The sequence below is a fragment of the Mesocricetus auratus genome, unplaced genomic scaffold (genome assembly GCF_017639785.1).
Source record: "Mesocricetus auratus isolate SY011 unplaced genomic scaffold, BCM_Maur_2.0 Super-Scaffold_100009, whole genome shotgun sequence".
NCBI classification, from domain to species: Eukaryota; Metazoa; Chordata; class Mammalia; order Rodentia; family Cricetidae; genus Mesocricetus; species Mesocricetus auratus.
In genome coordinates this window covers 25,882,413-25,908,568 of record NW_024429193.1, presented here as the reverse complement: position 1 = coordinate 25,908,568, position 26,156 = coordinate 25,882,413, and the positions used below count along the sequence as shown (strand labels likewise).

The window sequence follows — 26,156 nt, the reverse complement described above, 5'->3', positions numbered from 1 at the left end:
CTTGAACTCTGTTGCATGGCATCTTACTCTATTTTAAAATTGCAACAGTATCTGTTTAATATGTTTCTACCTAATGGTGAATACCTTCATAAATGTTTACTTTGTCTTTGTTTTTCTGAAAAGTATGCTAAACTATACTTGAAGTTGGCTAGTTCATTTCTTTTAAAAATTATTTTCTCTGGAAATCTTAATTTTTAAGATTTATTTATTTATGATGTGTACAGTGTCCTGTCTGCATGCATACCTGCAGGCCAGACAAAGGCATCAGATCCCCTTATAGACAGGTATGAACTGCCATGTGGTGCTGGGATTTGAATCCAGGTTCTCTGGGAAAGCAACTAGTGCTCTTAACCGCTGAGCCATCTCTCCAGCTGGGCATTGGTGGCCCACACCTTTAATCCCAGCACTCAGGAGGCAAAGGCAGATGTAGCTCTGTGAGTTCGAGGCCAGCCTGGTCTACAGAGCAAGTTCCAGGACAGCTTCCAAGACAATACAGAGAAACCCTGTCTTGAAAAACCTAAATAAATAAATAAATAAATAAATAAACAAACAAACAAATAAATAAATAAATAAAAATATTTGCTCTGGGAATATTTGTTTAGCAGAATATTCTTTTTTGTAATGGTAGCTCTCGTTATGAGTTCTTATTACATACTAGGCAATACTCTAGGTGTTACTTATAGCATTTAAAAATCTTCATCATACTACTAAACAACAGGAACAATTACAGTATTGTTTTACAGATAAGGAAATTAAGGCTGAGAACATGATTGCATAGAAGAAAATAAGAAAAGACAGAACACTAATACATATAAAAATAGATTTTGTTATGTGATCAACACTTTCAAAGTCACTGTAAGTCTATAATCATGCCATAGCAACATGATCCAAACTGTTTGGTCCCTTAGTACTGTAAAGCTCTACTGTATACCTAGTGCATTGATTATTTGGAAGCTTTTATAAAGCTTAGTGAGAGGCAGGGGGGAAATAGTGGTAAAAATGGCAATTACCTAGTTGATGATTATATTTGATTTTCATATTTATATATGTGTGCACACATGACTATACGTGTATGTAAATGTAAATAGACTTACAGATATTGAAATATATGTTACTTTTAGAGCTTTTGATGGTGTAAAGCTGCCTTTCATTTGTTGATTCAGCAAATATTAGTGAAGGATTATTATTGTCTGGCCTGGCTTCCTCTTTCAGGTTCAAACTATTAAGAGTTTCTTGCTATGGGAAAACATTTGGAGGGCAGAACTGAAAGCTGGCTTTGAAACAGTGGAAGTCTAGGCTCCTACGTACGAATGTCCTAAACTTGCCTTTAAGCAAGCAGGTGAAGCTCCAATTTCTTTCCTCTAACCAAATGGCCCCTATCAGCACGGAAATTGAACTGTGGCCAAACAGAAACCTTTGTGAGGATCACTGTCTCTAACCTTGCCTGTGAACCTCATTTGGTTATCAGTGCTAGACACTAAAGGGTCCCCTTTTGTACCACCCTGGTCTTTGAAGGCAGCCCAACTATCTGCTTAAGCTCCTGCCCTGACCAACATTATCATTAGTCACCCTGTTTTCCTTGCATTCTCAGCAGTTCTCTCAAAGAGGGCCACATCGGAGATGGACACACTACAGATTCCTATATCATAAGCATGCCTGCCTGGACTGACATTGTCAATGACTGTCAAACTAGAGAGTTTGATTTCTTGTTATATTGGCAGTGTTCAGTGCCTGAAAATTTTGTGTGCACAGGGAGTTAATAGTGGAATTACAATAAGTGCTTATTTGAAAATACACTTATTCTGAAGAATTTTAGTCATTCTGGTTGCATCTAATTGGAGAATTGAAGTTTCTATTTTCTAACCTCCTTAGTGATCAGCACATACTTCTCAGTGATGTAATAGTAAATGACTGTGGTTTAAGAGCATTTCATGGTCTCATGAAGAAGTTTGATTTTGGATTTATGCTTTTCCTTTTTTTTTTTTCAGTCTTGCTGTAACACATTTTGTTGTTTGTGGCTCTCCCATGACCACTTCCTTTCTTTGCACATGGAGTTGTGACATGTGGTCTGTTTCCTTACATTATGCCTTCACATGTTAGGTTCATACAGAAGCCAGACAGTCAGTGCTTTCTGGAGCTCATTCCAAATTGGTTGGAGTTGCTATTTCTCAGTAAATCAGCAGGATGGTGTTTCTAATCTCTAGAATATACACATCATATTAGAACTTAAAGCACGATTTATTTTTTAAAAGCCAATGAAATATATTTAAATGAAGCCAATAAAGCTTGAATATACAGATTTTTATCAAGTTTAACCTCTTTTGAGTTGAAATATCAGCAGTGTTTGGAATCGCAGTGAAGATTTTAAGTGGTACTGTGGTCCTTTGTGGTTGGTATTGATTACCTAGAAATGCTTCTGTGACTGCTACTGAGATGAAATGGGAGAAAAATTATTTTGCTGCATAGATTTGAAATTTAAGTCAGAATAAATAACATTATTAAAGACATAGTATAATTTATTCTGTATCAATAGCCTATAAATTCCAATCTAAATGTCTGAATCTGTCAGGGTTATAGCACAGAACAGAACTTGTAGGGCATGTGTGTGTGAAGAGATTGTGTGGTAGGACTGGAATGTATGATTCTTGCTGGTGCAGCCCAGACCACAGGGCATGTCATCACAGAGACCCTACATTTGGGCAGGAGCTGAGGCTGCTGCTTTTTCGCGGAGTCCTCAGTCTGTCTCAAGGACATTCAACTTGTGAATCAGGATCACTTAGATTATCTAGGTAAGCTTTCTTAAGGGCCCTGGTTAGAAACCTAGTCATTCATGTGCTTTCTTTGTGGATTTGACTAAACTGGAGTTTGTTTGAATACCTGAGGGCTATATCTGACTTTTAAAACTGACAATTGCAGAACCCTGGTACTAACAGTATTTGTGGGTCATTTTTTCTTTATTGGCATTACTGTTTAAACATTTACGTAAATAATCACATTTTAAATTGATGAGCTAGTCTCCAATAAGCTAGTTTTTACTTTGAATAACAGAAATTATGCAGGAACTATATGTTGATAACACCTTATTACAAGGCATTCATAATTCATTTTTATGTTAAAATTTTTAAAACTTTCTGCTTTGAACTTCTATATTCTGTGACTGCGTATGTGTGCATGATACACATGTATGAATAGGGATGCACACTTGTCAGGGCACATGAACTGGGGCGTTCATGTGGAGGGTCAGAGGACAATATTGTAGACTTGTTCATCTCTTTCCACAGTTATGAGTTCCAGGTATCAAACTGAATTCATTAGATTTGCATGACGAGCACCTCTATTCCCAGAGCCATCCCTCCAGAACCATGTCTCTTTTTCTGCCTGTTTCTTATTCAGCTTCTGTTATCTTTCCTGATTAATCTTCAGTTTCTTTGCGTTGACTGAAAACCCACAGTACTACGTAAATGTACCACGTGAAACTTCACATCCAATGCTTTTATGAGGAGGGAAAAGATAATTTTTCTTTTTAGACATTCTTTAATGTCACATTTGTTTTTAGCGTTTAATATTTTTATTACTTTTAATTATATGTATGTGTGTGGGAGGGTATGTATACATTAGTGTAGGTGCCTCCAGACCTGGAGCTGGAATGATGGGCAGCTGTGAAATGTTGAATGTGGGTGATTGGAACCTCACTCAGGTCCTCTGCAAGAGCAATGTGCTCTCTTAACCCCTGAGCCATGTCTCCAGCCTTGCCTATTTGTTATTTATAAATAATGCCACTCCGTTGCTGATTTTTTTTGGCACATTATGTTTCCCAAACCAGCAGTTTATTCTGTTCAGCCAGACTGTTTCTATAACCAACAGAAACTATTTTCAAACAGATCCAGAGTTTTGGAATGAATACATCTAATGAGTTCTTGAAACAACGAAAAAGAAAAAAGAAGAGGTGTGTAATTGAAATATTCCTTTAGTATATACGCCTTTACCTCTGGGAGAAACACTGCTTTTCTGCCAAGAGTTGTAGCTCTACCTTATTAAAACAGTGTTTAAAATTCTATAGAATCTTAAAGCCTTGACAGACACCCGAAGGTGTTTCCAGTGGAAGCCTGAAAATTTGCAGCCTAATGGAACATAGTATAGAAGTCTCTTACAGATAGAAAGACATACACACATCTACTTGTAGATGGCTAGTTAATGAGATAAATATATTTTAATAGATTCTGATATGTTTTATATATTAATTTCAGTACTACTAAAATGTTATATCTGGTTATAACATAAGTGTGTGCTTAGAACACAGAACAAATCTGTTTAGATGACTGTCATCATTTCTGATGTCCTCAGTATACCTTTGTTCTAATTTGTTTTGTTATGGGGATCCCACCAGAGATGAACACTCAGCCACAGTTTATAGCCAATTGAAAGTCTATTCTGGCCTTCTGGGACTAGACCCACATATTCAGGGATCCAGGTGTAGCCCTGAGAAAACTGTACCCATCCTGGCATTCAGCTTAGTACCTTCAGGGTAGAGGGGAGGGTACAGGGAGGATGGGGTTCTTATAAGCAAGCAGTTTGGCAGAAGCTAGCATGAGCAGCTAACTGGAGGAGGAGGTTTGCACAAGCAGGCAGTGTAACAGAAACTGAGTTATCTGGGATGTGCAGAGTTTGGGTTCCCAGAATAGAGTTGGGTAATTTCCCATGGAACTCTCCATCAAGGAGATCAAATAGTAGTTAAATCTGAAAGGCCTCAGCAAGAATACAGGCTGGAGGAACCTTTTCCCTGTCTTTCCCTGTCATAGTTTAACATACATAATTTTAGTATGTACCTATGTTTCTGGTGAACTATAGACACCTGTATTGCAGTTCCAAACAAGACCAATACGATTCCTGCTATCACAAAATGTATTATCTAAGTAGAGAAGAATGGCACCAAGTAAAAATGTATGTACATTGTTTAGAGTTAAATAAGTGATACAAAAGAAAACTAATGTGTAAAATACATTAAGACTAGTGAGTCAATGCTGGGAGATTAAAAAAGCCCTGACTGAGGAAGTCATGTTTACTGACCTGAATCTCGAATAATAGTAAAAGCTAACAGTGCTGGCTCTGTGCCATGAACTATTCTCAGTCCTATTTATATGTGAATTCATGTCACCCTCATTATAATGCTCTGATATGGGCATTATTGTTTTCATCATCTTCTCAGTCCTAATTGTATGTGAGTTCATTTCACCCTTATCACAATGTTATGATGTGGACAATATTTTCTTCCTCTTTAGGAGACACTGGCACAGAGAGATTCCCAAAGTCTTATGCTAATGAATAGTAAAATTAACATTTGAGCCTGGAAAAGATAGTCTGTTTTTAAGCACTTTGTAACATGGCAGGAGATAGAAGTTTGAAATGAAGGGGGCTGGGAAAATGACTGAGTGGGAAAAGGTGGTAACCTGAGTTTGATCCCAGGGACCCACAAGATGTAAGCAGGGAACTAACTTCCACAAGTTGTTCTGTGACCTCCAAACACACACTTAGGACATGTATACAGGCATACATGCACGTGAACTGCTTATACACAGAATACACAAAATACATTCTTTTTTTTAAAAAGGGCTATCAATATGACTCAATAGATAAAGCATTTGCCACCAAACCTGACAACCTGAACTTGATCCCAAGGACCCACAAGATGGAAGGAAAAATCCTACTCCTGCAAGTTCCCCTGACTCCACATGTACACAGTGGTGTGAGCACATGTGCACACATACCCCAGTGAATAAATGCAATGCAGAAGTTCTTGTAAAAGGTTAAGTTGATTCCCCAAAGGATGAGAGTGCTCAAAACCTGACGAGAAAAATATATACTGGAAACTAGAGAAGGAATTCCTTACTCAGATTAATTGTCCTATCACTTGGGCTTTAGTTGAAAACGTGTGGGAGGAAGATCTTAATTCAGGTGAAAAGAACAGTTACGAGATTCTCATGGAAACCTAATGAGATAATGCTGGCTTAGACCCCAATTGCAGCAGGTACAATAAACCCTGTAGGCTCTGGAAGCAAGTGGGAAATAGAAAAAGCAGGACTCAGTGTGCGGGTTTGAGAAAGGGAAAGATTATACATTGTTGTTTCTCTTGAGTTGCTAGTAACATTCCCAGTTTTCCTTGGCCTCTAACTAGCTCTATCGCTAAGGATGGCCCTGTAAGTCCTAGTCTCCCCCTTCAACCTTTCAGTGCTGGGATCCCAGGTGAGTGGCACTACCCTGGTTTATGAAGTGCTGCTGATTCAGTGCAGGGCTCTGTGCATTCTAGGAAAGCACTCTACCAGCTGAGCTGCAAATCCAGCCTGACAGTGAGTTTTCTACCGAAGCCTAAGGTGGGCTCTAACGTATGGTTCAAGCGAGGTCCAGAGTTGGGATAAAATGTAATTGTTTTTCAGTAAGAAGTAGATGAGGAGAAAGCACAGCAAAAAGACTGATGAATTGTGGGTAGAAGATGGGTAGCCTTTCAGTTTGGGTAGATGGGGTGCTGATCAATAGAGGACACTTGAGAGGAACAAACCAGGTAGAAGTAAGGAAGACTGATCACACATGCACAGAGTGAAAATGAATAATACTTTGAAAGCTGTTATTTGTGTTATATGCCAATAACGTCAGAGGGCTGTATGATCTTGTTGTTATAGTGCATTTGCTTTGTTTTTCTCAGAACGACTAGTGGTGGTGGCTGAGCACTGTGAGCAGAGTTTGGAAGACCTGCTTCGGGAAAGGAAGCCTGTAAGGTACTGTGAATACGTCACAGACAGCCAAGCAGAGAGCATTGTAGCTAGACACTGAGGGGCACTGATTTCTTTTGTTATTGTGTAATGATAAATTCAATGTGGGTTTTTCCTTTAAGAACTTCATTTCATTTACTACATAGAAATTCAATGTTAACATTCTACAAAGTACTTGAAAGAATTCCTCAGTGGAGTGTACGTATATGAAAACTTGGACATCTCAGTTCTAGGAATTTACTCCACTAACCAAGACTATTTTCCTGAAAGGGGACATGGTAACTTCTTGGTATACACCAATAGTTCCAGGTGAGCACTGAACTTTAAGTAAAGGCCAGGTTGAGGAAAGTAGTAATCATGACTGGGGTAGAACTTAATGACAGAATTTAATTCAGTTATTTCAGTGACTCAAGAAATGTATGTTTTCTTAGCCAGAATAGTGTATCTAATTTTTTATTACAAGTACACTATTAACAATTTTTCACAAGTTTACTCAAGATTATTTTTTAAATCATAAGAGATTTGATGTATAAATAAAGTTATATGAAACTAACAAAAAATTGCTCACCCCGAGTCTTTATGACATTGTAATTATCGACTTCACCTGAACCTGTGGCTGGATTGCTAAACATGATGGCAAGGGACACAAGGAGAGCTCCAAACTGTCCAGAGGTCAAGGTTATTACCAAGGTGGCCAACCTGAAGCTTCTCTTAGGAACTTGCTTACAGTGTGCTGCAGCAAGATGCAGGAGAGAGAGGTTCTAGGTGCTTGGGTGGAGGTGGCCTGCTCTCTGTTCTGATGGCTGGCAGCTTGTGCTTAGCAGACAGTGAAAATCTGGGATCTAGCAACAGCAGCATGAAACACCTATACTTGGAATTCCTGTCTGGCCTCTTATGTTGACCTCTGAAGTCCTTCTCATGGAGAGTGTTAAAGCTCTTGGGCCTAGGGTATAGGGATCCTTGGTTGTGTGACAGAGATTAGTTACACATCTCCAGTGGCTAGTGAGGCTAGACTGCAATCTGGGGCTAGGTCTACCAGCTAATGGGGTTGCTCCTGCTTGTGGCTCTACACAGCCTTCTCTGTATTCCATCTCTTGACGTCTTTGCTCCCTGCTGTCTCTGCCCTCTGTGGCTCTCTAGATCTCTTCAGTCTTCCTTTTGGTGCTCCTGCCACTGTTGTTTTGTTGATGTCTATCTGTTCTCTGGCCTCCATGGGTGATACAAACAACCTTGCCACATCATCACATCTGCTTCTGGTCATAGTCTGCTTGGCCCACCTCTGAACTAAATTTACTGTTAGTTCCAATAGTTCTTCTGCACATTCCTTAAGATTTTCTATCTAGGCAACCATCTTATCACTTGCTAAAATATGCTTACACTCCTTTCTAAACAAATCATTATGGCTTATTTTTTTATCTGTTTCACAAAATTGAACTGTTGCTAGATAATTGAATGCAAATACTGGTCATATTTCCTCAGTTTCAAATATTACGGAAGAATATTCAGCATTGTACTATTATGTATGGTATTTGCAGTAATGTTCTCATAGATGCCTTTTTATGAGATTTTATAGTAAAAAGATTTTAGTGTGTCTGTGTTATTTTAAAGGTGAAAATTTTATGACACAAATACTTTTTTATTTTATGACAAAAATACCCATACTTATTGAATGATGACTTTATTCTCACCGATATATTAGAACACAATTTTGCTGATTATTTTACATCAGGAAAACTGGGGAGTACAGACATAGTTGTTAATTTATAAAATACTAACTTTAATGGAACAACACAGTATACATTGTTTTTAAAGACCCTGAGACATTTAGAGGAGGAATCGATCATGTGTTTTACTTTACTCTTATGAGAATGAGGCTTTCGATCTGTCACAAGATCAGCGATCGTTAGCTGCTATTTAGTGCATATTCCTCACCTTGTAAACTTATGGAGCGAAGCAAGCTAGATTTGGAACATTCTCAAGTGTAGCAAATCACTTCTGGAGTCTCCTCTTATCAAACCATTCCATGTTTTTTCCACGTGTTTTGATCTTAGCAAGTTGTTTGTTTGTTGAGAAGAAAACTTATTCAGTGTTCAGGTTGGAAAGTTGATTTTCCATTGTTGTATCTCATTGCCAATTGATAACTTTCTAGATTTACAATATTCAACTTTGGTTACTTTAAAATAAAAACTGAGTTGATAAATATGCCCAACCTAACAGATACAGAGGAAGTTATTTTTGTACCTTCTACAAATAATCTTTGGTTATTAATTTGTAAAAGTTTCATTGCAAAACATGTGAATCTGAGGGGAAAGGAGTTATTTAATTTAGCATAATATATATAAGCTCAGTAGTCAAAGAAGTTTTTCTCTTTCAATTTTTGAAGCATTTCCTATGGGTCTGGAGAGGTGGCTCAGTGGTTAGAAACAGGTACTGTTTTTGCAGAGATCAATTCCCATTACCCACCTTGGTTAGCTCATAACTACCTACAACTCCAGCTCCACAGTCACCCTCTTCTGGATACCATGGGCACCTGTGGTCACATGTGTACATACCCAAGACAGAAACACATATATCACATGATTTTTAAGAACTAAATGCTTTTAAATAAGTGATATGTTCCAAATATATTAGCATATCATTGAAAATACCCTGTTCTCCAATTCTGAATTTATAAGCTAAATAAATATTGAAAGTTTTATATTAAAGGATCCTTTTAAATCTTAAAAGTACATGAGAGATTCTTTAAAATAATTAGAATTTTATACTTGCAGTATTATTTGAGTACTAATCAGCAGTATTTTTCTCTTTCCTTTTTTATGTCACATAGTAGCTAACTATACTTCATCTGTTTTCTCTTAACGTTTTACCTTTGGTTGATACTAAAGGAAATATATATGGAAAGGATTAGGGTTTTTATAAGGTGAAAAAAAACATGTTGAACTTACACAGTCTAGAATTGTTTCCCCCTTGGTTTGCTGACAGTATGTGTGTCTTGGCTTATGCAGTGGCCTTTGGAAATGTCATGGATCATTGATTTGAGGAAATAGCATGTGTGGTTTTAGTTAACACTTCTATATGAATGAGTTCCAAATCTATTTCAGCAGTCCTGACCGCTGATTCCCTTCCCTGGCCTCCATTTCTCACAATCTGATAGAATCTCTTCTTGGAAACATTGCAAATACTGGAGGGAATTGGTGGTTTGTCAAGTTAACAGAATCTAAAATCACCTGGGACCAAGGTCTCTGAGAATGTCTTGTAGGATTATCTTAATTATGCTAATTGATGTAGGAGGACTGTGGTGTCACTGTGGGTGACACCATTCCCTGGGTTGGGAGTCCTGGAGTGCATGAGAGAGGGGAAAGCAAGCCAAGTTCTAGCAGGCATGCATTCATCCACTGCTCTCTGTTTTTGATTGTGGGTGTAACACAGCCAGGTCTCTCAGGCTCTGTCACTGTGACTTTCCTGCCGCGAGGGACTAAAGACTGGAATTGCGAGTCAGACTTTCTCTTCCGAGTTGTTTTTGTCAGGAGTATTGTATCACAGCATATGGATACAATGAAACACTGGTTCTCTTCAAAAACAATCTGATTTACAGTTTACCCAAGCACTACACAGGATTACACTCTAGTCATTATACCACTATTCCTACAGTCTCCAAAAAATAGTTACAGTAGCTAATTACCAAGTGTTTAAACCAATGGGTGTCTCCTAATGCAAAACGCATTTATTCCAGCTTCAAAAATACCAAAATTTTACTGTTCAAACAAAGTCACTTCTGAGACTCCAGCCTATGAGGCCCATCCAAAACATATTTTAAGTTGCTTACATAAAATGGCACAGAGTAAGCAAACTCATTCTAAAGAGAATGGGGGGAAATAACAAAAAACAAACAAACCCATAGCCTACAGCAAGACTGAAGCACAGCAGGACAGATGTTACACTCTCTAGCTCCATCTGGCACAGAAGGCTCCTTGTCACAGCAGGCAGAGCCCAACAGATTGGTTGCTGTGTCCCTGGTCTTCCCACCAGCAGCATGCATGCACTTTCTCTTGGATTGCCTTCAATTGGTACCTGGAACTTTCCTTTGAAGATGCACCACATTGCTGTCATCATCTTCAGCATCTTGCTGAGGTCTACATAGCAACACAAGGTTGACCTTCATAGCTTCACATAGTAGTAGCCTTTTAGGAGGCCACCTTGTAAGAAGTATGACCCTGCCACACATTACCTGGTATCACCAGCTTTCCTTCTGGAACCTTTGAACAAGCCTCCATGACTCCTTCTCTCTTGGCATTCTGTAAGCCTACACAAATTACCCTGTAGGATGAGGTAAATTCTGCATTGCTTAAAATGTAGTCCGGTACCTCTAGACCATTGCTGCAGTGCCATCTGTGTGCCTTCACCACTGAGTCTCAGAAAGTATTCCCTAGGCAATTGTTTTCTACTAGTTCATCATGGAGAAACACTGGGGGCACTGTCCTTTCAAATGAATGTTCTGTAAGTGGCGTTCTGTTTTATAACCCAGATCTGTACAGGGGTGAGATCTTTACAGTTCTCCCCATGCAAAGTGTAAAGAAAGTACATGGGTTCTCATTAATGGAACTGTAACAATTATAGCCGATTTGTCCATGCTCACCTTGTCTGTGGCTTTAAGTTGGTTCATGGCCACTTCTTCACCAAACTGCACATTTTGGGCATCAATGGCTCCTCTTTCTGCTCCGCTTTCTAAACTTGCTGTGACTGTAAATCTGGCTAAACGCAGTTAATGTAGCCACACCACAGTCTGAATGCTATCTAGTTAATGTAGCCACACCACAGTCTGAATGCTATCTAGTCTTGCAATTTCCTCCTCTAAACAAATAGTCCTGCTGTGAAATATTCCTGTACACTGTGTAAATTATGCTCTGATTGGTTTAATAAAGAAGCTTTCTGATCAATAGCCAGGCAGGACAAGGTTAGGCAGAAAAACTAAACCAAGGAAGGGAAGAAGAAGGGTGAAGTCAGGGGAGATGCCATCCACCAGGGAGAAACAAGACATGGAGGATAGGAAGCCATGAGACATATTGCAAAATATGAATTAATAGAAATGGGTTAATTTAAGTGTTAGAGCTAGTTAGTAATAAGCCTGAACTATCAGCTTAGCATTTACAATTACTGTAAGTCTGTGGGTGGTAATTTGAGAACTGGCTGGTGGGGAGAGAGACATTTGATTATATAGCCCCCTACTTTTTAATTCAACCACACTCAAGTCCTCAGCATACGCAAGCACACATCCAGATGGCTTGCCAGGGTAACATGAATGGCCTCTAGGCTAGTTCCCAATAAAGTGCGTGTTCCCTCTGAAACTAGGTGGGAGAACCCTTACAGTCTTATTTCTGTGAACATTCTGGTCCTTCACACTCCCATCAGAATCATGTTAAGCTGTCCATCTGGCGTTCTCAGATTTCTCTAGCCTGTAACTCCAAACTTACAAATTCTTCCCACAAACAAATCCTGCATGGCCAGGCTTATCATGGGGACCCCTCTTCTTGGTACTGATGTTCAGTATTAGTTATTGTCTTGTTGTCCTAACAGAATGTCTGGCAGGTGACTTAAGTGAAGAAAGGTTTATTTTGGTCTTACACTGGTGCTCAATGTTAGTTATTTACAAGATTCTGTCTTGGGAGTTGTGTGATTTCAATAAGGCCTTACACTGTTTGTGTTTGTTGGGGTGATGGAGTCCATGTGCCAGGGCACACAAGTGAACTGTTAATCATTAGATATTTTTATGTTGCTATTACATTATAATTACATTGCTTTAAAAAGTATTTCATTATCCAACTTATTTGCCATATTAAGAAAAACAGGTTTAAAACAAGTAAGGGTAGTATGTGCCGGTAGTCCCAGCACTCAGGATGCAAAGGCAGATGGATCTCTGAGGTCAGTATCAGAGTGGTCTACAGAGGGAGTTCCCGGACAGCAAGGATCTTGTAGTGAGATTCTGTCTCAAAAACAACCCCCCCACACAAAATCTCTCAAAACTAGTGTACCAAGTTCCAAAATTGTCATGCACCATTGTCCTCAGTATTTAAAACAGTAATACTTCCTCTTCCTTTTATTTCTTGTTTCAACATAAATTAATCCCTAAGTGGATAAAGAAGCAGAAAAGCATGTCTGATTCAGTTTGAAAATACTGAGCCCATTAACTGTGATTCCCATATAGTCTCAAGCAGTAGCCAAGAATGTAACTGAGTTCATGAACTTTAGTTTTTAAAAATTTATGAATAAAATTTATTTTGATACATACCCCTTCATTTTAACAGGAGGATATTTTTGACATACAAATCTAGTATCAATTTATAAAAACACCCTATAGGAAGTAGAATGAGTCTTCTGTATACAGCTGTTTAAAAGTTGGTTTAATGAAAACAAAATTAAAGATTTGGTTCCAATTCCATAAGAAATCAGTATTGAAACACTGTGCAGCTGAGGACCTCTAGTGTCACTGCTGAATATGGCATTGATTTATGTTGCTGTGAAGTGTGTGTGTGTGTGTGAGTGTGTGAGTGTGTGTGAGTGTGTGACTGACTGATGTGTTAAGGGGAGGGAGTGGAGAGAAAGAATAAGAGAAGCGAAAGTTAACTTATAGAGCCAAATCAGGTGCTTAAACTGCATTTTTTTCAACAGCATTTTCTTTTTTAACTGTTAATTAAAATATATTTACATCACTTTCCACTTTCTTTTCTTCCCTTCAGCACCTCTTGTATTCCCCATTTTTAAATTGATAGCCTCTTTTTAAATGATCACTTTTAAATATAAATATATGTAATAAATACAGCTGCTGTTTTTTTCTGTGTATATGACTTTAGGGCTGACTAAGTTACTTTAGATAACTAATAAGGGCAGTCATCTCCCAGAGAAGCTAAGTCTCCCTCTCTCAGCAGTCAGTCACCTGTAGTTCTCTGACTAAGACTGGGTCCCCGTGAGATGTACCCCTTCCTCATTAGCATATCTGTTGATATTGTCATTTTTCAGGTCTTGTGTATTCAGCCCTTCTTAGTCAGTATCAAAATCTTTCCATCCCCTTCTTTAGTAATCTCTCCTGAGCCATCTACATGATGGAGCTGTGCTGTAGATATGTTCCACTAGGGTTGGTTGACTAAGGTTTCAGTACTAGACATTATTCTCCTCCTCTTGAGTGGTCCTTATGTCCACTTACACAGCTGTTGATTACCATCAAGATTTGCACCTCTACATGTATCATGCTGTGCTGTTCATTATGGTTCATGGGTGTCATATCTGGTAGGTTATTAGTTGTGTCCCTCTCTTGGCAGCTTACACAGTACTTCCTGGTCCTATGAAAGCTAGACCCTGACAGGAAGGAGACTCTTATGTTAGATCCAGTCCCATGTTGTAAGTGTGCTGTTTCTTCAGCAAAAGGGGTTTACCGTCAACTACTGAGAGGTGTTCTGGGGAAACAATAGGCTATGTTGTTTGGGAGTTGTAAGGGTTCTCTGCCTATGAGGGTTTGTGGGTGTTGTGGGGGAACATCATGAGCTGAAATGGTGTAAGAGAAGAGAATATTTCAGCTTCTTTATCTCTTGTTCTTTCACTTTCAGAAAGAGGGTCAAGTTTCAGTAATCATTTTCCAAGAAAATTCATTCGCTTTTCTATTTTGAAGTACATTTTATTGAGGCCTAATTTTCATAGCATAGGGTTTAGTCTAAGCTGCTGATAAACAACGTCTCATTAAGTATAAATAGAGCCATTCCAATACCCACAAGCTTTCCTTATGCTTTTTTGTAGTCCCCAACGCCCATGGTAACCACCGATCTGTTAATCACTCTTTTTCCTATAACCTAGGTCTTTTCTAGTGTTTCCTCAATTATTAACAGATTTAAGTTGCCCAAGTAGCACTTTAGCATTTAACATAATAATTGGTGTGTGTACATCACCATCCATTACTTGCTATTTGCTCTTCTTTAATTTTCTTATGTTTCTTACTTAAAAATTCTTAGGGGTTTTGAAGGCCTTTAATTCCAGTGCTCAGGAGGCTGAAGCAGACAGATCTGTGTGAATTTGAGGTCAACCTGGTTTACAAAGTTCCAGGACAGCCAGGATAGTAACACACAGAAACTCTGTCTCAAAAAAATATTAATAATTTCACTTAATCTCTGATTGCCTCAGTATCTATATAGCTAATTGAAAGTTTACTTCCAGAATTAATTTTTAAGGATAAAACATGACTAGAAGAAACCTTCTAATAAAAATATTGGTAGTTGGAAGGTTGAATTGAATGATATCTCTTTACTTTTCTGTCCAGACTAAAGAAACCCAGGGAAGAAAGACAGGAAAAAATGGTAAAGGAGATGGGCATCTCTCTGACTGGCTTAGAGAGGATAAGCCACAAATTAAAATGAGTGTTTGATAAATCATGAATTACTGGATGTTGATTTATGAGTTCATATGGAAATATGTAATGTTTATATAGTATATAAAGTATATTCTATTTTCATGGACATAGTTTTTTTTTGACAGAATTGGTGGTTTTCATTGATTTGGTCCAGATATTTTAAATATTAGTGATAATTTGGTAAAACACTAAGCTGGTCAGTAGCAAATGCATCTCTTTCTGCTACAAAAGTGTACACCACCCAAATTAAAACCTTTCCCAGGGAAAACTAAAAATGGTTTTTATTGTAGCCCAAACTGTAAGTTTCTGTAGCATATTAGCTTTGTTATAATCAGGAAATCCAAAATAGTTAGAAGTAAATATATATCTATATGTGTATGCATATATCACATATACATACATAAATATATGTATAAGAACACACACACACACACACACACACACACACACACACACACACACACACACACACACTTACTTGACTGGCTTTGTAGACCAGGCTGGCCACAAACTCACAGAGACCTACTGTCTCTGACTCTCAAAGGTGTGCTCGGATGAAAGGTGTGCACCACCACCTCCAAGTGAGGTAGATATTTTGAAGATGTGCATGCTCTACTTTCTGTGAATGGAAGAGGAGCAACAAAGCTTGACTGAATGCTTTTTGTTTGTTTGTTTGTTTGTTTTGTTTTTTCAAGACAGGGTTTCTCTGTATTGTTTTGGAGGCTGTTCTGGAACTCACTCTGTAGACCAGGCTGGCCTCGAACTCACAGAGATCCGCCTGCCTCTGCCTCCCGAGTGCTGGGATTAAAGGTGTGCGCCACCAACGCCCAGCAACTGAATGCTTTTATTATGTCTCAATTTACTCCTTAAGACAGACTGTATTTACCTTGTAATTGATCTCTGATTTTTTTGTTTTCTTTGTAGTTATACAAAGGTTTTGTGCATAGCATTTGAAGTACTTCAGGGCTTACAGTACTTGAACAAGCATGGCATAGTACACCGGGCACTGTCTCCTCATAACATCCTGTTGGATCGAAAGGTAATTTTCAGCTAATAACAGAAATTTTTATGTTGCTTGAGAATGAAAGCTACTGAAATCCTCCAATAATCAGAGGAACATAGACTAATGTTTTCAGAATATTTGTAATGACTTTATGAAAATGTTATATTTGTGTCAGACAAACAAAACACTTTTAAAATTATATTGATGGATTATTCTCCACTACACCCAGCTTATTTTCTAGCTTAATGTTTCTTTTTCAATGTTTTTTCTCTGTCTTATGTGAATTGTAATAGCCAGTACATGACAAAAACCATTAAGGATATATCTCATGGCTTCTCAGGGTGTTCCTTACATCTTTAGACAACAGTGCTGGTCGTTCATAAGGAATGCCATTATTATACACACAGATGGTGTTGTCTTACCTGGTGATTCTCCCTTTCTTTCTATTTCATAGATATTATTTGCCATCTATTCATACCTAGTCCCCTTTTCTGAGTGATTACTTCTTCTTTTTTTAGAAATCTTAGAGAATAATGTAGTAAACCCCCCACACTAATGGGTAGCAAAGTGTCATATTTTCGTAAATAATTGTAATTTAATTTTCCCATAAGTGTAGAAACAGCCTCTGGGAAACTTAGGGGGGGATTTGTTCCTATATAATTATTTTCTGAGTCTTAAAGTTTAATGTGGCTACCCTGTGGCATTAAAAATCTTGAAGGAGAAATCTGCATTCATTAATCTCTGGTTCATAGCAGTGAAATATCATTGCCATAATCAAGCAAGTTTATTTTAAAGCACAATTTGTAATTTTGAATAATTCTTCAGTGGATAAACCATGTCTAAAATCAACTTTACAAAAAGATACCCAAGCCTAAAAAGGAACATTTTAAGAGACATTAAAGTTATATTTACCCTTTCTTGAGCTCACATTAATGATTATTATTGTTATTCTTAAACAACAAAAAGATACGTAGAAATCTAGGAAATGTTTCAATATTCTGCTTTTTTTTAACTGAAATTTTCACAGTAAGAGTAACCAGCAACAAGTGCTTTTTAACACTGAGTCATCTCTAGACATTTTGATACCTACAAGCATTTATATACATGTAATGAGTGTAAAGATTACTAAATTTTGACAAATGATTCTGCCTAAAATAAGTGTTTTATAAAATCCTAAATGGTAGTAAGTATTTCGTATGTATGCGACTGGAGAAATGGCTTGGTAGTTAAGAATACTTGCTGCTTGTGCTCGGGACCTGAGTCCAGCTCCCTCTGCCCACATCAGGCAGTACACATGACTATTTCTAACACAGTTCCAAGGAATCTGATGTCCTCTTCTAGTGTCCTCGGGCACTCTGTGTCATACACTCAGACGTGTGTGTGTGTGTGTGTGTGTGTGTGTGTGTGTGTGTGTGTGTTTACATAAAAGCAAATCTTTTAAAAATATTTAAGTGTATAACATTTATTGTTAGATTTCAAACTAGGACAAATGGCTGAGGTGCCTATTTAATATATCAAAGTGGACACTAGCCATCAGGATCTCCCTTTAACCCCAGTCCCTACCTGTTACAAGGCCCTCCTGGCTGGCATACCCAGACCTCTACCCCAAACTTCTCCAACCTAGCAGCTGAACTGCCCTTCCTTTGCTGTCCTTCCCTGTATAATTAACATTTTGGTTACCTGGTGTTTTCTTCTCCTCTGGACCTCCTGCCTGCTGCATCTTCTTCCCTCTCTCTCCTCTCCTTCCCCCCACCCCTCACATGGCCCACCTCAGTTTGGTTATGTCCACTCTGGATTTGCCCAGATGACTCTGCCTTTGGCAATGCTCTCCTTTTTATCTACAATAAACTTTCTCCTCCACCATACCTACGACCAGTCATGTTTCCTTTTTATTCTTTTTTCATTCAGTTATTTTATTTATATAAAACATGTTGATAATTTTCTTTGACAATTATATTAAGACACTTCATAGTGACTTTCTCTGTTTTCATTGTAGGGTCATGTTAAACTGGCTAAATTTGGACTTTATCACATGACAGCTCATGGTGATGATGTCGATTTCCCAATAGGGTAAGGGTTGTTTTCCTCGGTTTTGAATTCTATCTTAACCTTGATGAACTTTGATAATATATATTTGGTTAGTGATTTTTACATAAAACATCTTCTTTATTTAATATATCTTAATTGTTTTATATACTTCATTGACAAGTAGACAATGAGTATTTTTCCCAGTATCACAAAGATTCCTGAATTGATCTTTAACAGAACAGACAGACAGAGTTATAAATCATTGGCTGTGTCTACCTTATGATATGCGTTATTTAATTGACTTAAAGTAAGAAAGGTGACCAGATTCTTAATGATGATATGTGTTCATGTATAAACTGGAAAACATCATTTGTTGTACCTTCAATTTAATGTTTTATGTTTATTTAATACATTGTTCTCTAAAATCAAATCATATTTTTAAATTCAATTCGATTCATTGTTAATATTGGTGGTAATGGGATAAATTCTATATAGGGAGATGTAGTAAAAAGGTTTATGTATTTAATTGCTTCTGGTGTGAAATTCATATCTGCATTGTCTTCCAAGAAATAAATAGAACTTTATTTCATGCTATATTTAAATATATGTTTCTGATAGAGATTGCTGTATTATTGTGTGGTTCCTCTGAAACATTTCATAATTTAATTATTTTCTTTAAGTTTACATTATTTTCAAAAAAGTAAGGAAAATAATTTCTGAATGTTCTTCAGCTCCTCATTAACATTTTAGATTGTCTCTCATTTTCTGTGATTGAATTTGTGTATGTCTGATATTCTTGTGGCAGTCTAAGAGCAGACATTGGTGTTTTATCCCTAAAACTTAAACTTATATTTCACAGTAGGGACTTTTCCTACATAACTTCAGAATATTGGTGAAAGTGAACATACCAAACTTATCTAACCTAGAAATCGTAATCATATTTATTCACCTGCAGTGGCTGTTTTTAATAGCATTCATTTATATTTGTTCCTTGGTCCCTCAAAAGTCAGTTCCACCACACTAGTACCAGTCGTCACAATAGGCAGTCATGGGGAAGATTTTTAAAGTAGAATATCGCTTAAATTGTTAGATGTTTTAAAATTTCCCCTTTTTCTTTTTTTTTTTTTTTTTTTTTTTGCCTTGTTTGAATATAGACCTATAGTCTGTTCTTTATTTCTTTTGGAACTCCCATACAAACAAAACATTTCAAACAGTGATTCATCATGTTCTTGGTAACTCTCTCAGTTTGTGGTGACCATCAAAGAACCTGAATACCTATCAACTCCCATGTGTACATTTTTTAATTTGTCAAATTCTATAACGTTTTTCATAAATGGTTAGGAAGTAGGCCTCTAGGGCTCATGTTTAAATTAGTTATAGATAAATATTGTATGCACACGTCATTGTTTGATGATTTTGACACACAGTCTCTCTAGTTAGACAAATTTTTTTTAGACCTTTGCTATTTTTTTTTGTTTTTTGTTTTTTTTGTAATTTTCTTTTTTTTTTTATTTTATTTTCCAGTTTAAATTTAGATAAGAATCAAGGTTGCTTCACAAGTCAGTTCCAGGTCCCTCTCCCATTCCCTCCCTTCCTCCCGTGCTCCCCCCCCGTTATCCTCTCATTTCTCCAGGGAGGGTGAGGCCCTCCATGGGGGTGTCCATAGTGTGTCATTTCATATAGGGCAGGGCCTAGACCCTTTCCCAAGAGTTCTGGGTGAGAGTGCACCTCACATTGTTCTATTGGAGTCCAAAGTCCGTGTGTATACTTGGGATGGGTACTGATCTGCTGCCCAAGGCTCAATAGATTCCCTAGGCCTCTTCACTGACACCCAGATTCAGGGGGTCTTGATCAGTCCCATGCTGGCTTCCCAGGCTAATGCCTGGGATTCAAGAGTTAACCTTTGTCTGGTCAGCTGTTTCTGGGGGTTAAACCAGCCCAGTCTTAATCCCTTTGATCATCAGTCCTCCCTCTCTGTTACTGGCTTTCTTGAGTTCAGCTCAGTACTTAACCAAGGGAGTCTGCCTCTTCTTCGATCAGCCACTAAATAAAGTTTCTGTTTCCCAGACTCTCTGGCCATAGGATTGTAGGCTGGCACTCCCCAGATCTATGTCTAAAATCCATATATGAGAGAGTACATGCCATGTTTCTCTTTTTGTGACTGGGTTACCTCACTCAGGATGGTTTCTTCTAGTGTCATCCATTTGCCTGCGAATCTCATGATTCCATTATTTTTTTCTGCTGAATAGTACTCCATTGTGTAGATGTACCACATTTTCTCTATCCACTCTTCAGGTGAGGGACATCTAGGTTGCTTCCACGTTCTGGCAATTACAAATAAAGCTGCTATGAACATAGTGGAACAGACCTCTTTGTTGTATGAATGGGCATCTTTTGGATATATGCCTAAGAGTGGAGTTGCTGGGTCTTGTGGTAGGTTTATTCCCATTTTTCTGAGGAATCTCCACACTGATTTCCAAAGTGGCTGAACCAGTTGGCACTCCCACCAGCAATGGAGGAGTGTCCCCCTTTCACCACATCCTCTCCAGCATAAATTGTCATTGGTGTTTTTGATTTTAGCCATTCTGACAGGGGTGAGATGGTATCTGAGAGTTGTTTTGATTTGCATTTCCCGGATGGCTAAGGATGTTGAGCACTTTCTCAAGTGCCTCTCAGCCATTTTAGACTCCTCTATTGAAAACTCTCTATTTAGTTCTGCAGCCCACTTTTTAATAGGGTCCTTTGGTGTTTTGGAGACTTGCTTCTTGAGTTCTTTGTAAATTTTGGAGATCAACCCTCTGTCAGACGTGGGATTAGTGAATATTTTTTCCCATTCTGTGGGCTGCCTTTTTGTCTTGCTGACTGTGTCGTTTGCCTTACAGAAGCTTCTCAGTTTCAGTAGGTCCCATTTATTAATTGTTGATCTTACTGCCTGTGCTACTGGTGTTATGTTCAGGAAGCTGTCTCCTGTACCAATTCGTTCAAGGGTACCACCCACTTTCTCTTCTAAGAGGTTCAGTGTGGCTGGATTTATGTTGAGGTCTTTGATCCATTTGGACTTAAGTTTTGTGCATGGCGATAGACATGGATCGATCCGCATTCTTCTACATGCCAGTCTCCAATTATGCCAGCACCATTTGTTGAAGATGCTTTCTTTATTCCATTGTATATTTTTAGCTTCTTTGTCAAAGATCAGATGTTCGTACGTGTGTGGGTTAATACCCGGGTTTTCAATTCGATTCCATTGGTCTACCTGTCTATTTTTGTGCCAATACCAAGCTGTTTTCAGGACTATAGCTCTATAATAGAGCTTGAGGTCAGGGATGGTGATGCCTCCGGACATTGCCTTGTTGAACAGGGTTGTTTTGGCTATCCTGGGTCTTCTGTTTTTCCATACAAAATTGATTATTGTTCTTTCAAGGTCTGTGAAGAACTGTGCTGGGATTTTAATGGGGATTGCATTGAATCTGTAGATTGCTTTTGGCAGGATTACCATTTTTACTACATTGATCCTACCTATCCAAGAGCATGGGAGATCTTTCCATTTTCTGAGGGCTTCTTTAATTTCTTTCTTTAAAGATTCAAAGTTCTTACGATACAGGTCTTTCACTTGTTTGGTTAGCGTTACCCCAAGGTATTTTATGTTGTTTGTGGCAATTGTAAAGGGTGATGTTTCTCTGATTTCTCTTTCAGCCCTTTTATCATCTGTATATAGTAGGGCTACTGATTTTCTTGAGTTGATCTTGTAGCCTGCCACTTTGCTGAAGGTGTTAATCAGCTGCAAGAGTTCCCTGGTAGAGTTCTTTGGGTCATTGATGTAAACTATCATATCGTCTGCAAACAGTGAAAGTTTGACCTCTTCCTTCCCAATTTGTATCCCCTTGATCCCCCTTTGTTGTCGTATGGCAATAGCTAGGACTTCAAGTACCATGTTGAAAAGGTATGGAGAGAGTGGACAGCCTTGTTTTGTTCCTGATTTTAGAGGAATTGCATTGAGTTTCTGTCCATTTAGTTTGATGTTGGCTGTTGGTTTACTGTATATAGCTTTTATTATGTTTAAGTATGTCCCTGTTATCCCAGATCTCTCCAAGACCTTTATCATGAAGGGGTGTTGGATTTTGTCAAAGGCTTTTTCAGCATCTAGTGAGATGATCATGTGATTTTTGTTTTTCAGCTTGTTTATATGGTGGATTACGTTGATGGATTTTCGTATGTTGAACCATCCCTGCATTCCTGGGATGAAACCTACTTGATCGTGGTTAATGATTGTTTTGATGTGTTCTTGGATCCGATTTGCCAGTATTTTATTGAGTATTTTTGCATCAATGTTCATGAGGGATATTGGTCTGAAGTTCTCTTTCTTAGTTGTATCTTTGTGTGGCTTGGGGATCAAGGTTATTGAAGCCTCATAGAAAGAGTTTGGCAAAGACCCTTCTGCTTCTATTGTGTGGAACACTTTGAGAAGAATTGGTATAAGCTGTTCTTTGAATTTCTGGTAGAATTCTGCACTGAGGCCATCTGGACCTGGGCTTTTTTTGGTTGGGAGACTTTTGATGACAGCTTCTATTTCCATAGGGGTTATAGGTCTATTTAAATTGCTTATCTGTTCTTGATTTAGTTTTGGCAATTGATAGCTGTCCAGGAAGTCATCCATTTCCTTTAAATTTTCGAATTTTGTGGAGTACAGGTTTTCAAAGTATGACCTAATGATTCTCTGGATTTCCTCAGAGTCTGTTGTTATGTCCCCCTTTTCATTTCTAATATTGTTAATTTGCGTGTTCACTCTCTGCTGTTTGGTAAGTTTGGACAAAGGTTTGTCTATCTTGTTGATTTTCTCAAAGAACCAACTCTTCGTTGCGTTGATTCTTTGTATTGTTTTCCTGGTTTCTACTTTATTGATTTCAGCCCTCAATTTGATTATTTCCTGGCGTCTACTCCTCCTGGGGGAGTGTGCTTCTTTGTGTTCTAGAGCTTTCAGCTGTGATGTTAATTCTCTGGTATAACTGTTCTCCTGTTTCTTCATGTGAGCATTTAGCGCTATGAACTTCCCCGTAGCACTGCTTTCAAAGTGTCCCATAGGTTTGGGTATGTTGTGTCTTCATTCTCATTGAATTCGAGGAAGTCTTTAATTTCTTTTTTTATTTCCTCTTTGACCCAGGGATGGTGCAGTTGAGCATTATTCAATTTCCATGAGTTTGTAGGTTTTCTGCAATTTGTGTTGTTGTTGAATTCTAATTTTAAAGCATGGTGGTCTGATAAGATGCATGGAGTTATTCCAATTTTTTTGTAGCTGCTGAGGTTTGATATGTTGCCAAGTATGTGGTCGATTTTTGAGAAGGTTCCATGTGGTGGTGAGAAGAAGGTATATTCTTTTTTATGTGGATGAAATGTTCTATAGATATCTGTTAATCCCAGTTGGGTCATTACTTCTATTAGCCCTTTTGCTTCTTTGTTGAGTTTCTGTTTGGTATTCCTGTCTAGTGGTGAGAGTGGTGTGTTGAAATCTCCCACTATAACTGTGTGGGGCTTTAGATGAGATTTAAGTTCTAATAATGTTTTTTTAACGAATGTGGATGCCTTTGTATTTGGGGCATAGATGTTCAGAATAGACACTTCCTCTTGGTGGGTTTCACCTGTGATGAGTATGTAATGACCTCCTTCATCTCTTTTGATTGATTTTATTTTAAAGTCTAGTTTGTTAGATATTAGGATTGCTACCCCGGCTTGTTTCTTGGGTCCATTCGATTGAAAAATTTTTTCCCAACCTTTAATTCTCAGGTAATGTCTGTCTTTAAGGGTGAGGTGTGTTTCCTGTATGCAGCAGAAGGAAGGGTTCTGTCTTCGAATCCAATCTGCTAGTCTGTGTCTTTTTATGGGTGAGTTAAGGCCATTAATATTGAGGGATATTAATGACCAATGATTGCTCATCCTTCTTCGATTTGCGATGGTTGTTGTTGGTGGAATTATGTGTGGAATTTCACCCCTTTGTTCTTTTGGATGTTGGTAGAGAGAGATTCTCTAATGCCTATGTTTTTCTGGTTGTAGTTAGCTTCCTTGGGTTGGAGTTTTCCTTCCAAAATTTTCTGTAGGGCTGGGTTAGTGGACACATATTGCTTGAATCTAGTTTTGTCATGGAATATCTTGTTTTCTCCGTCTATAGTGATTGAGAGCTTTGCCGGGTATAGTAGTCTGGGCTGGCATCCATGGTCTCTTAGTGTAGGTAGAATATCTATCCAGGACCTTCTGGCTTTCAGTGTTTCCATGGAGAAATCAGGTGTAATTCTGATAGGTCTGCCTTTATATGTTACTTGACCTTTTTCCTTAGCTGCTCTTAATATTCTTTCTTTATTCTGTATGTTTGGGGTCTTGATTATTATGTGGCGAGGGGATTTTTTTTGTGGTCCACTCTATTTGGTGTTCTGTAGGCTTCTTGTACCTTCATTGGCATGTCTTTCTTAAGGTTGGGAAAGTTTTCTTCTATGATTTTGTTGAATATGCCTTCTGCCCCTTTGAGCTGGATTTCTTCTCCTTCTTCTATACCTATTATTCTTAGGTTTGGTCTTTTCATGGTGTCCCATATTTCCTGGATGTTTTGTGTTAAGGATTTGTTGGATTTAAGGTTTTCTTTGGTTGATAAATCCATTTCTCCTAGCGTATCTTCAACACTTGAGATTCTCTCTTCCATCTCTTCTATTCTGTTGGTAATGCTTGTATTGGTAGTGCCTGTCTGTTTGTCCAGCTTTTCTATTTTCTGCCTTTCTTCAGATTGTGTTTTTTTTAATGACTCTATTTCAGTTTTCAACCCTTGCAGTGTTTGCATTGCTTCTTGCAATTTTCTGTTTATCTGTTCGTCCGTTTGTTGCCTTTTATGAATTTTTTGGTTTGTTCTTTCTTCCATTTCTTGCATTTTTTGGTTTGTTTTTTGTTCCATTTCTCGCATTTTGTGCTTTGTTTCTTCTTCCATTTCCTGCCTTTTTTGGTTTGTTTCTTCCTCCATTTTTTTCATTTTTTGCTTTTTTCTACCATTTCTTGCATTTTTTGCTTTGTTTCTTCTTCCATTTCCTGCCTTTTGGTATGATTCTTCTTCCAATTCTTGCATTTTTTGCTTTGTTTTTTCTTCCATTTCTTGCATTTTTTGCTTCATTTCTTCTTCCATTTTCTGCCTTTTTTGGTTTGTTTTTTCTTCCAATTCTTGCATTTTTTGGTTTGTTTTTTCTTCCATTTCTTTGAGGGATTTTCCAATATCCTCTTTTAGGGCCTCTATCATTTTCATGAAAGTGCTTTTAAGGTCGTTCTCATCTGCTTCGTCTGCATTGGAATGTTGGGGTCTTGCTGGTGTGGAGTCTCTAGAATCTGGCGGTGTCATATTTGTTTTTCTGTTGCTGACTGTGTTTTTGTATTGTCTCTTTCCCATCTCTTCTTCTAGTGGGTACAGAAAGAGCCCCTTACTGGTCTGGGGACCAGCGTTCCCTTTTGGTGGGTGCTTGCAAGTCCAATAATCTGGTGGTTCTTCTATTCCTTGTCCGAATGCTGGTCCCGTGGGTGGAGAAGAACAGGAATCTGGGGCGCTTATCCTCTTACCTGGTCCCCTAGACCCTATGCTGGGTCCTGTTGTACTTGATCCAGAACAGCTACTCCCCTTGTCTCCCTGGGTCCTCTGGTTTCCTGGTCTCGTTGGTGGGAGAGAAGACCTGGGGTCTGGGTGCTTGGCTCCTGCCGGGATTGGGAGCTCTGTGCAGTTCCCAGGGGATCTGCAGGCATTGGAGCACAGGCCGGGAAGCCGGCCTGTTTACCTGATGCTGCTGGAAGAACCGCCGCTTCGCTGGACTCCCAGCCTCCTCTCCTTTCCTGGTCTCGTTGGTGTGAGCGAAGATCCGGAGTCTGGGGTGCTTGGCTCTCACCGGGATTGGGAGCTCTGTGCAAGTCCCAGGCGATCTGCAGGCACTGGAGCACAGGCCGGGAAGCCGGC

At 38.5% G+C, this 26,156-nt stretch overlaps 1 protein-coding gene across 14 annotated transcripts in view; it reads left to right on the top strand.

Annotated features, from left to right (window-relative positions):
• Tbck (TBC1 domain containing kinase) overlaps positions 1-26,156 on the top strand; it is a 136,560-nt gene that overhangs the window by 6,279 nt on the left and 104,125 nt on the right. For 13 of the 14 annotated variants that reach the window (XR_005879313.1, XM_013121928.3, XM_013121927.3 and 10 more), the window contains exons 3-5: positions 6,698-6,770; positions 16,081-16,195; positions 18,156-18,229. Coding sequence is in view for 13 of the 14 variants with exons in the window: in XM_013121928.3 (XP_012977382.1) it covers positions 6,698-6,770; positions 16,081-16,195; positions 18,156-18,229 (262 nt within the window). In the remaining variant the exon portion in view is untranslated. The remainder of the gene's footprint in view (positions 1-6,697; positions 6,771-16,080; positions 16,196-18,155; positions 18,230-26,156) is intronic. The other variant, XM_040751775.1, reaches the window with a different exon arrangement.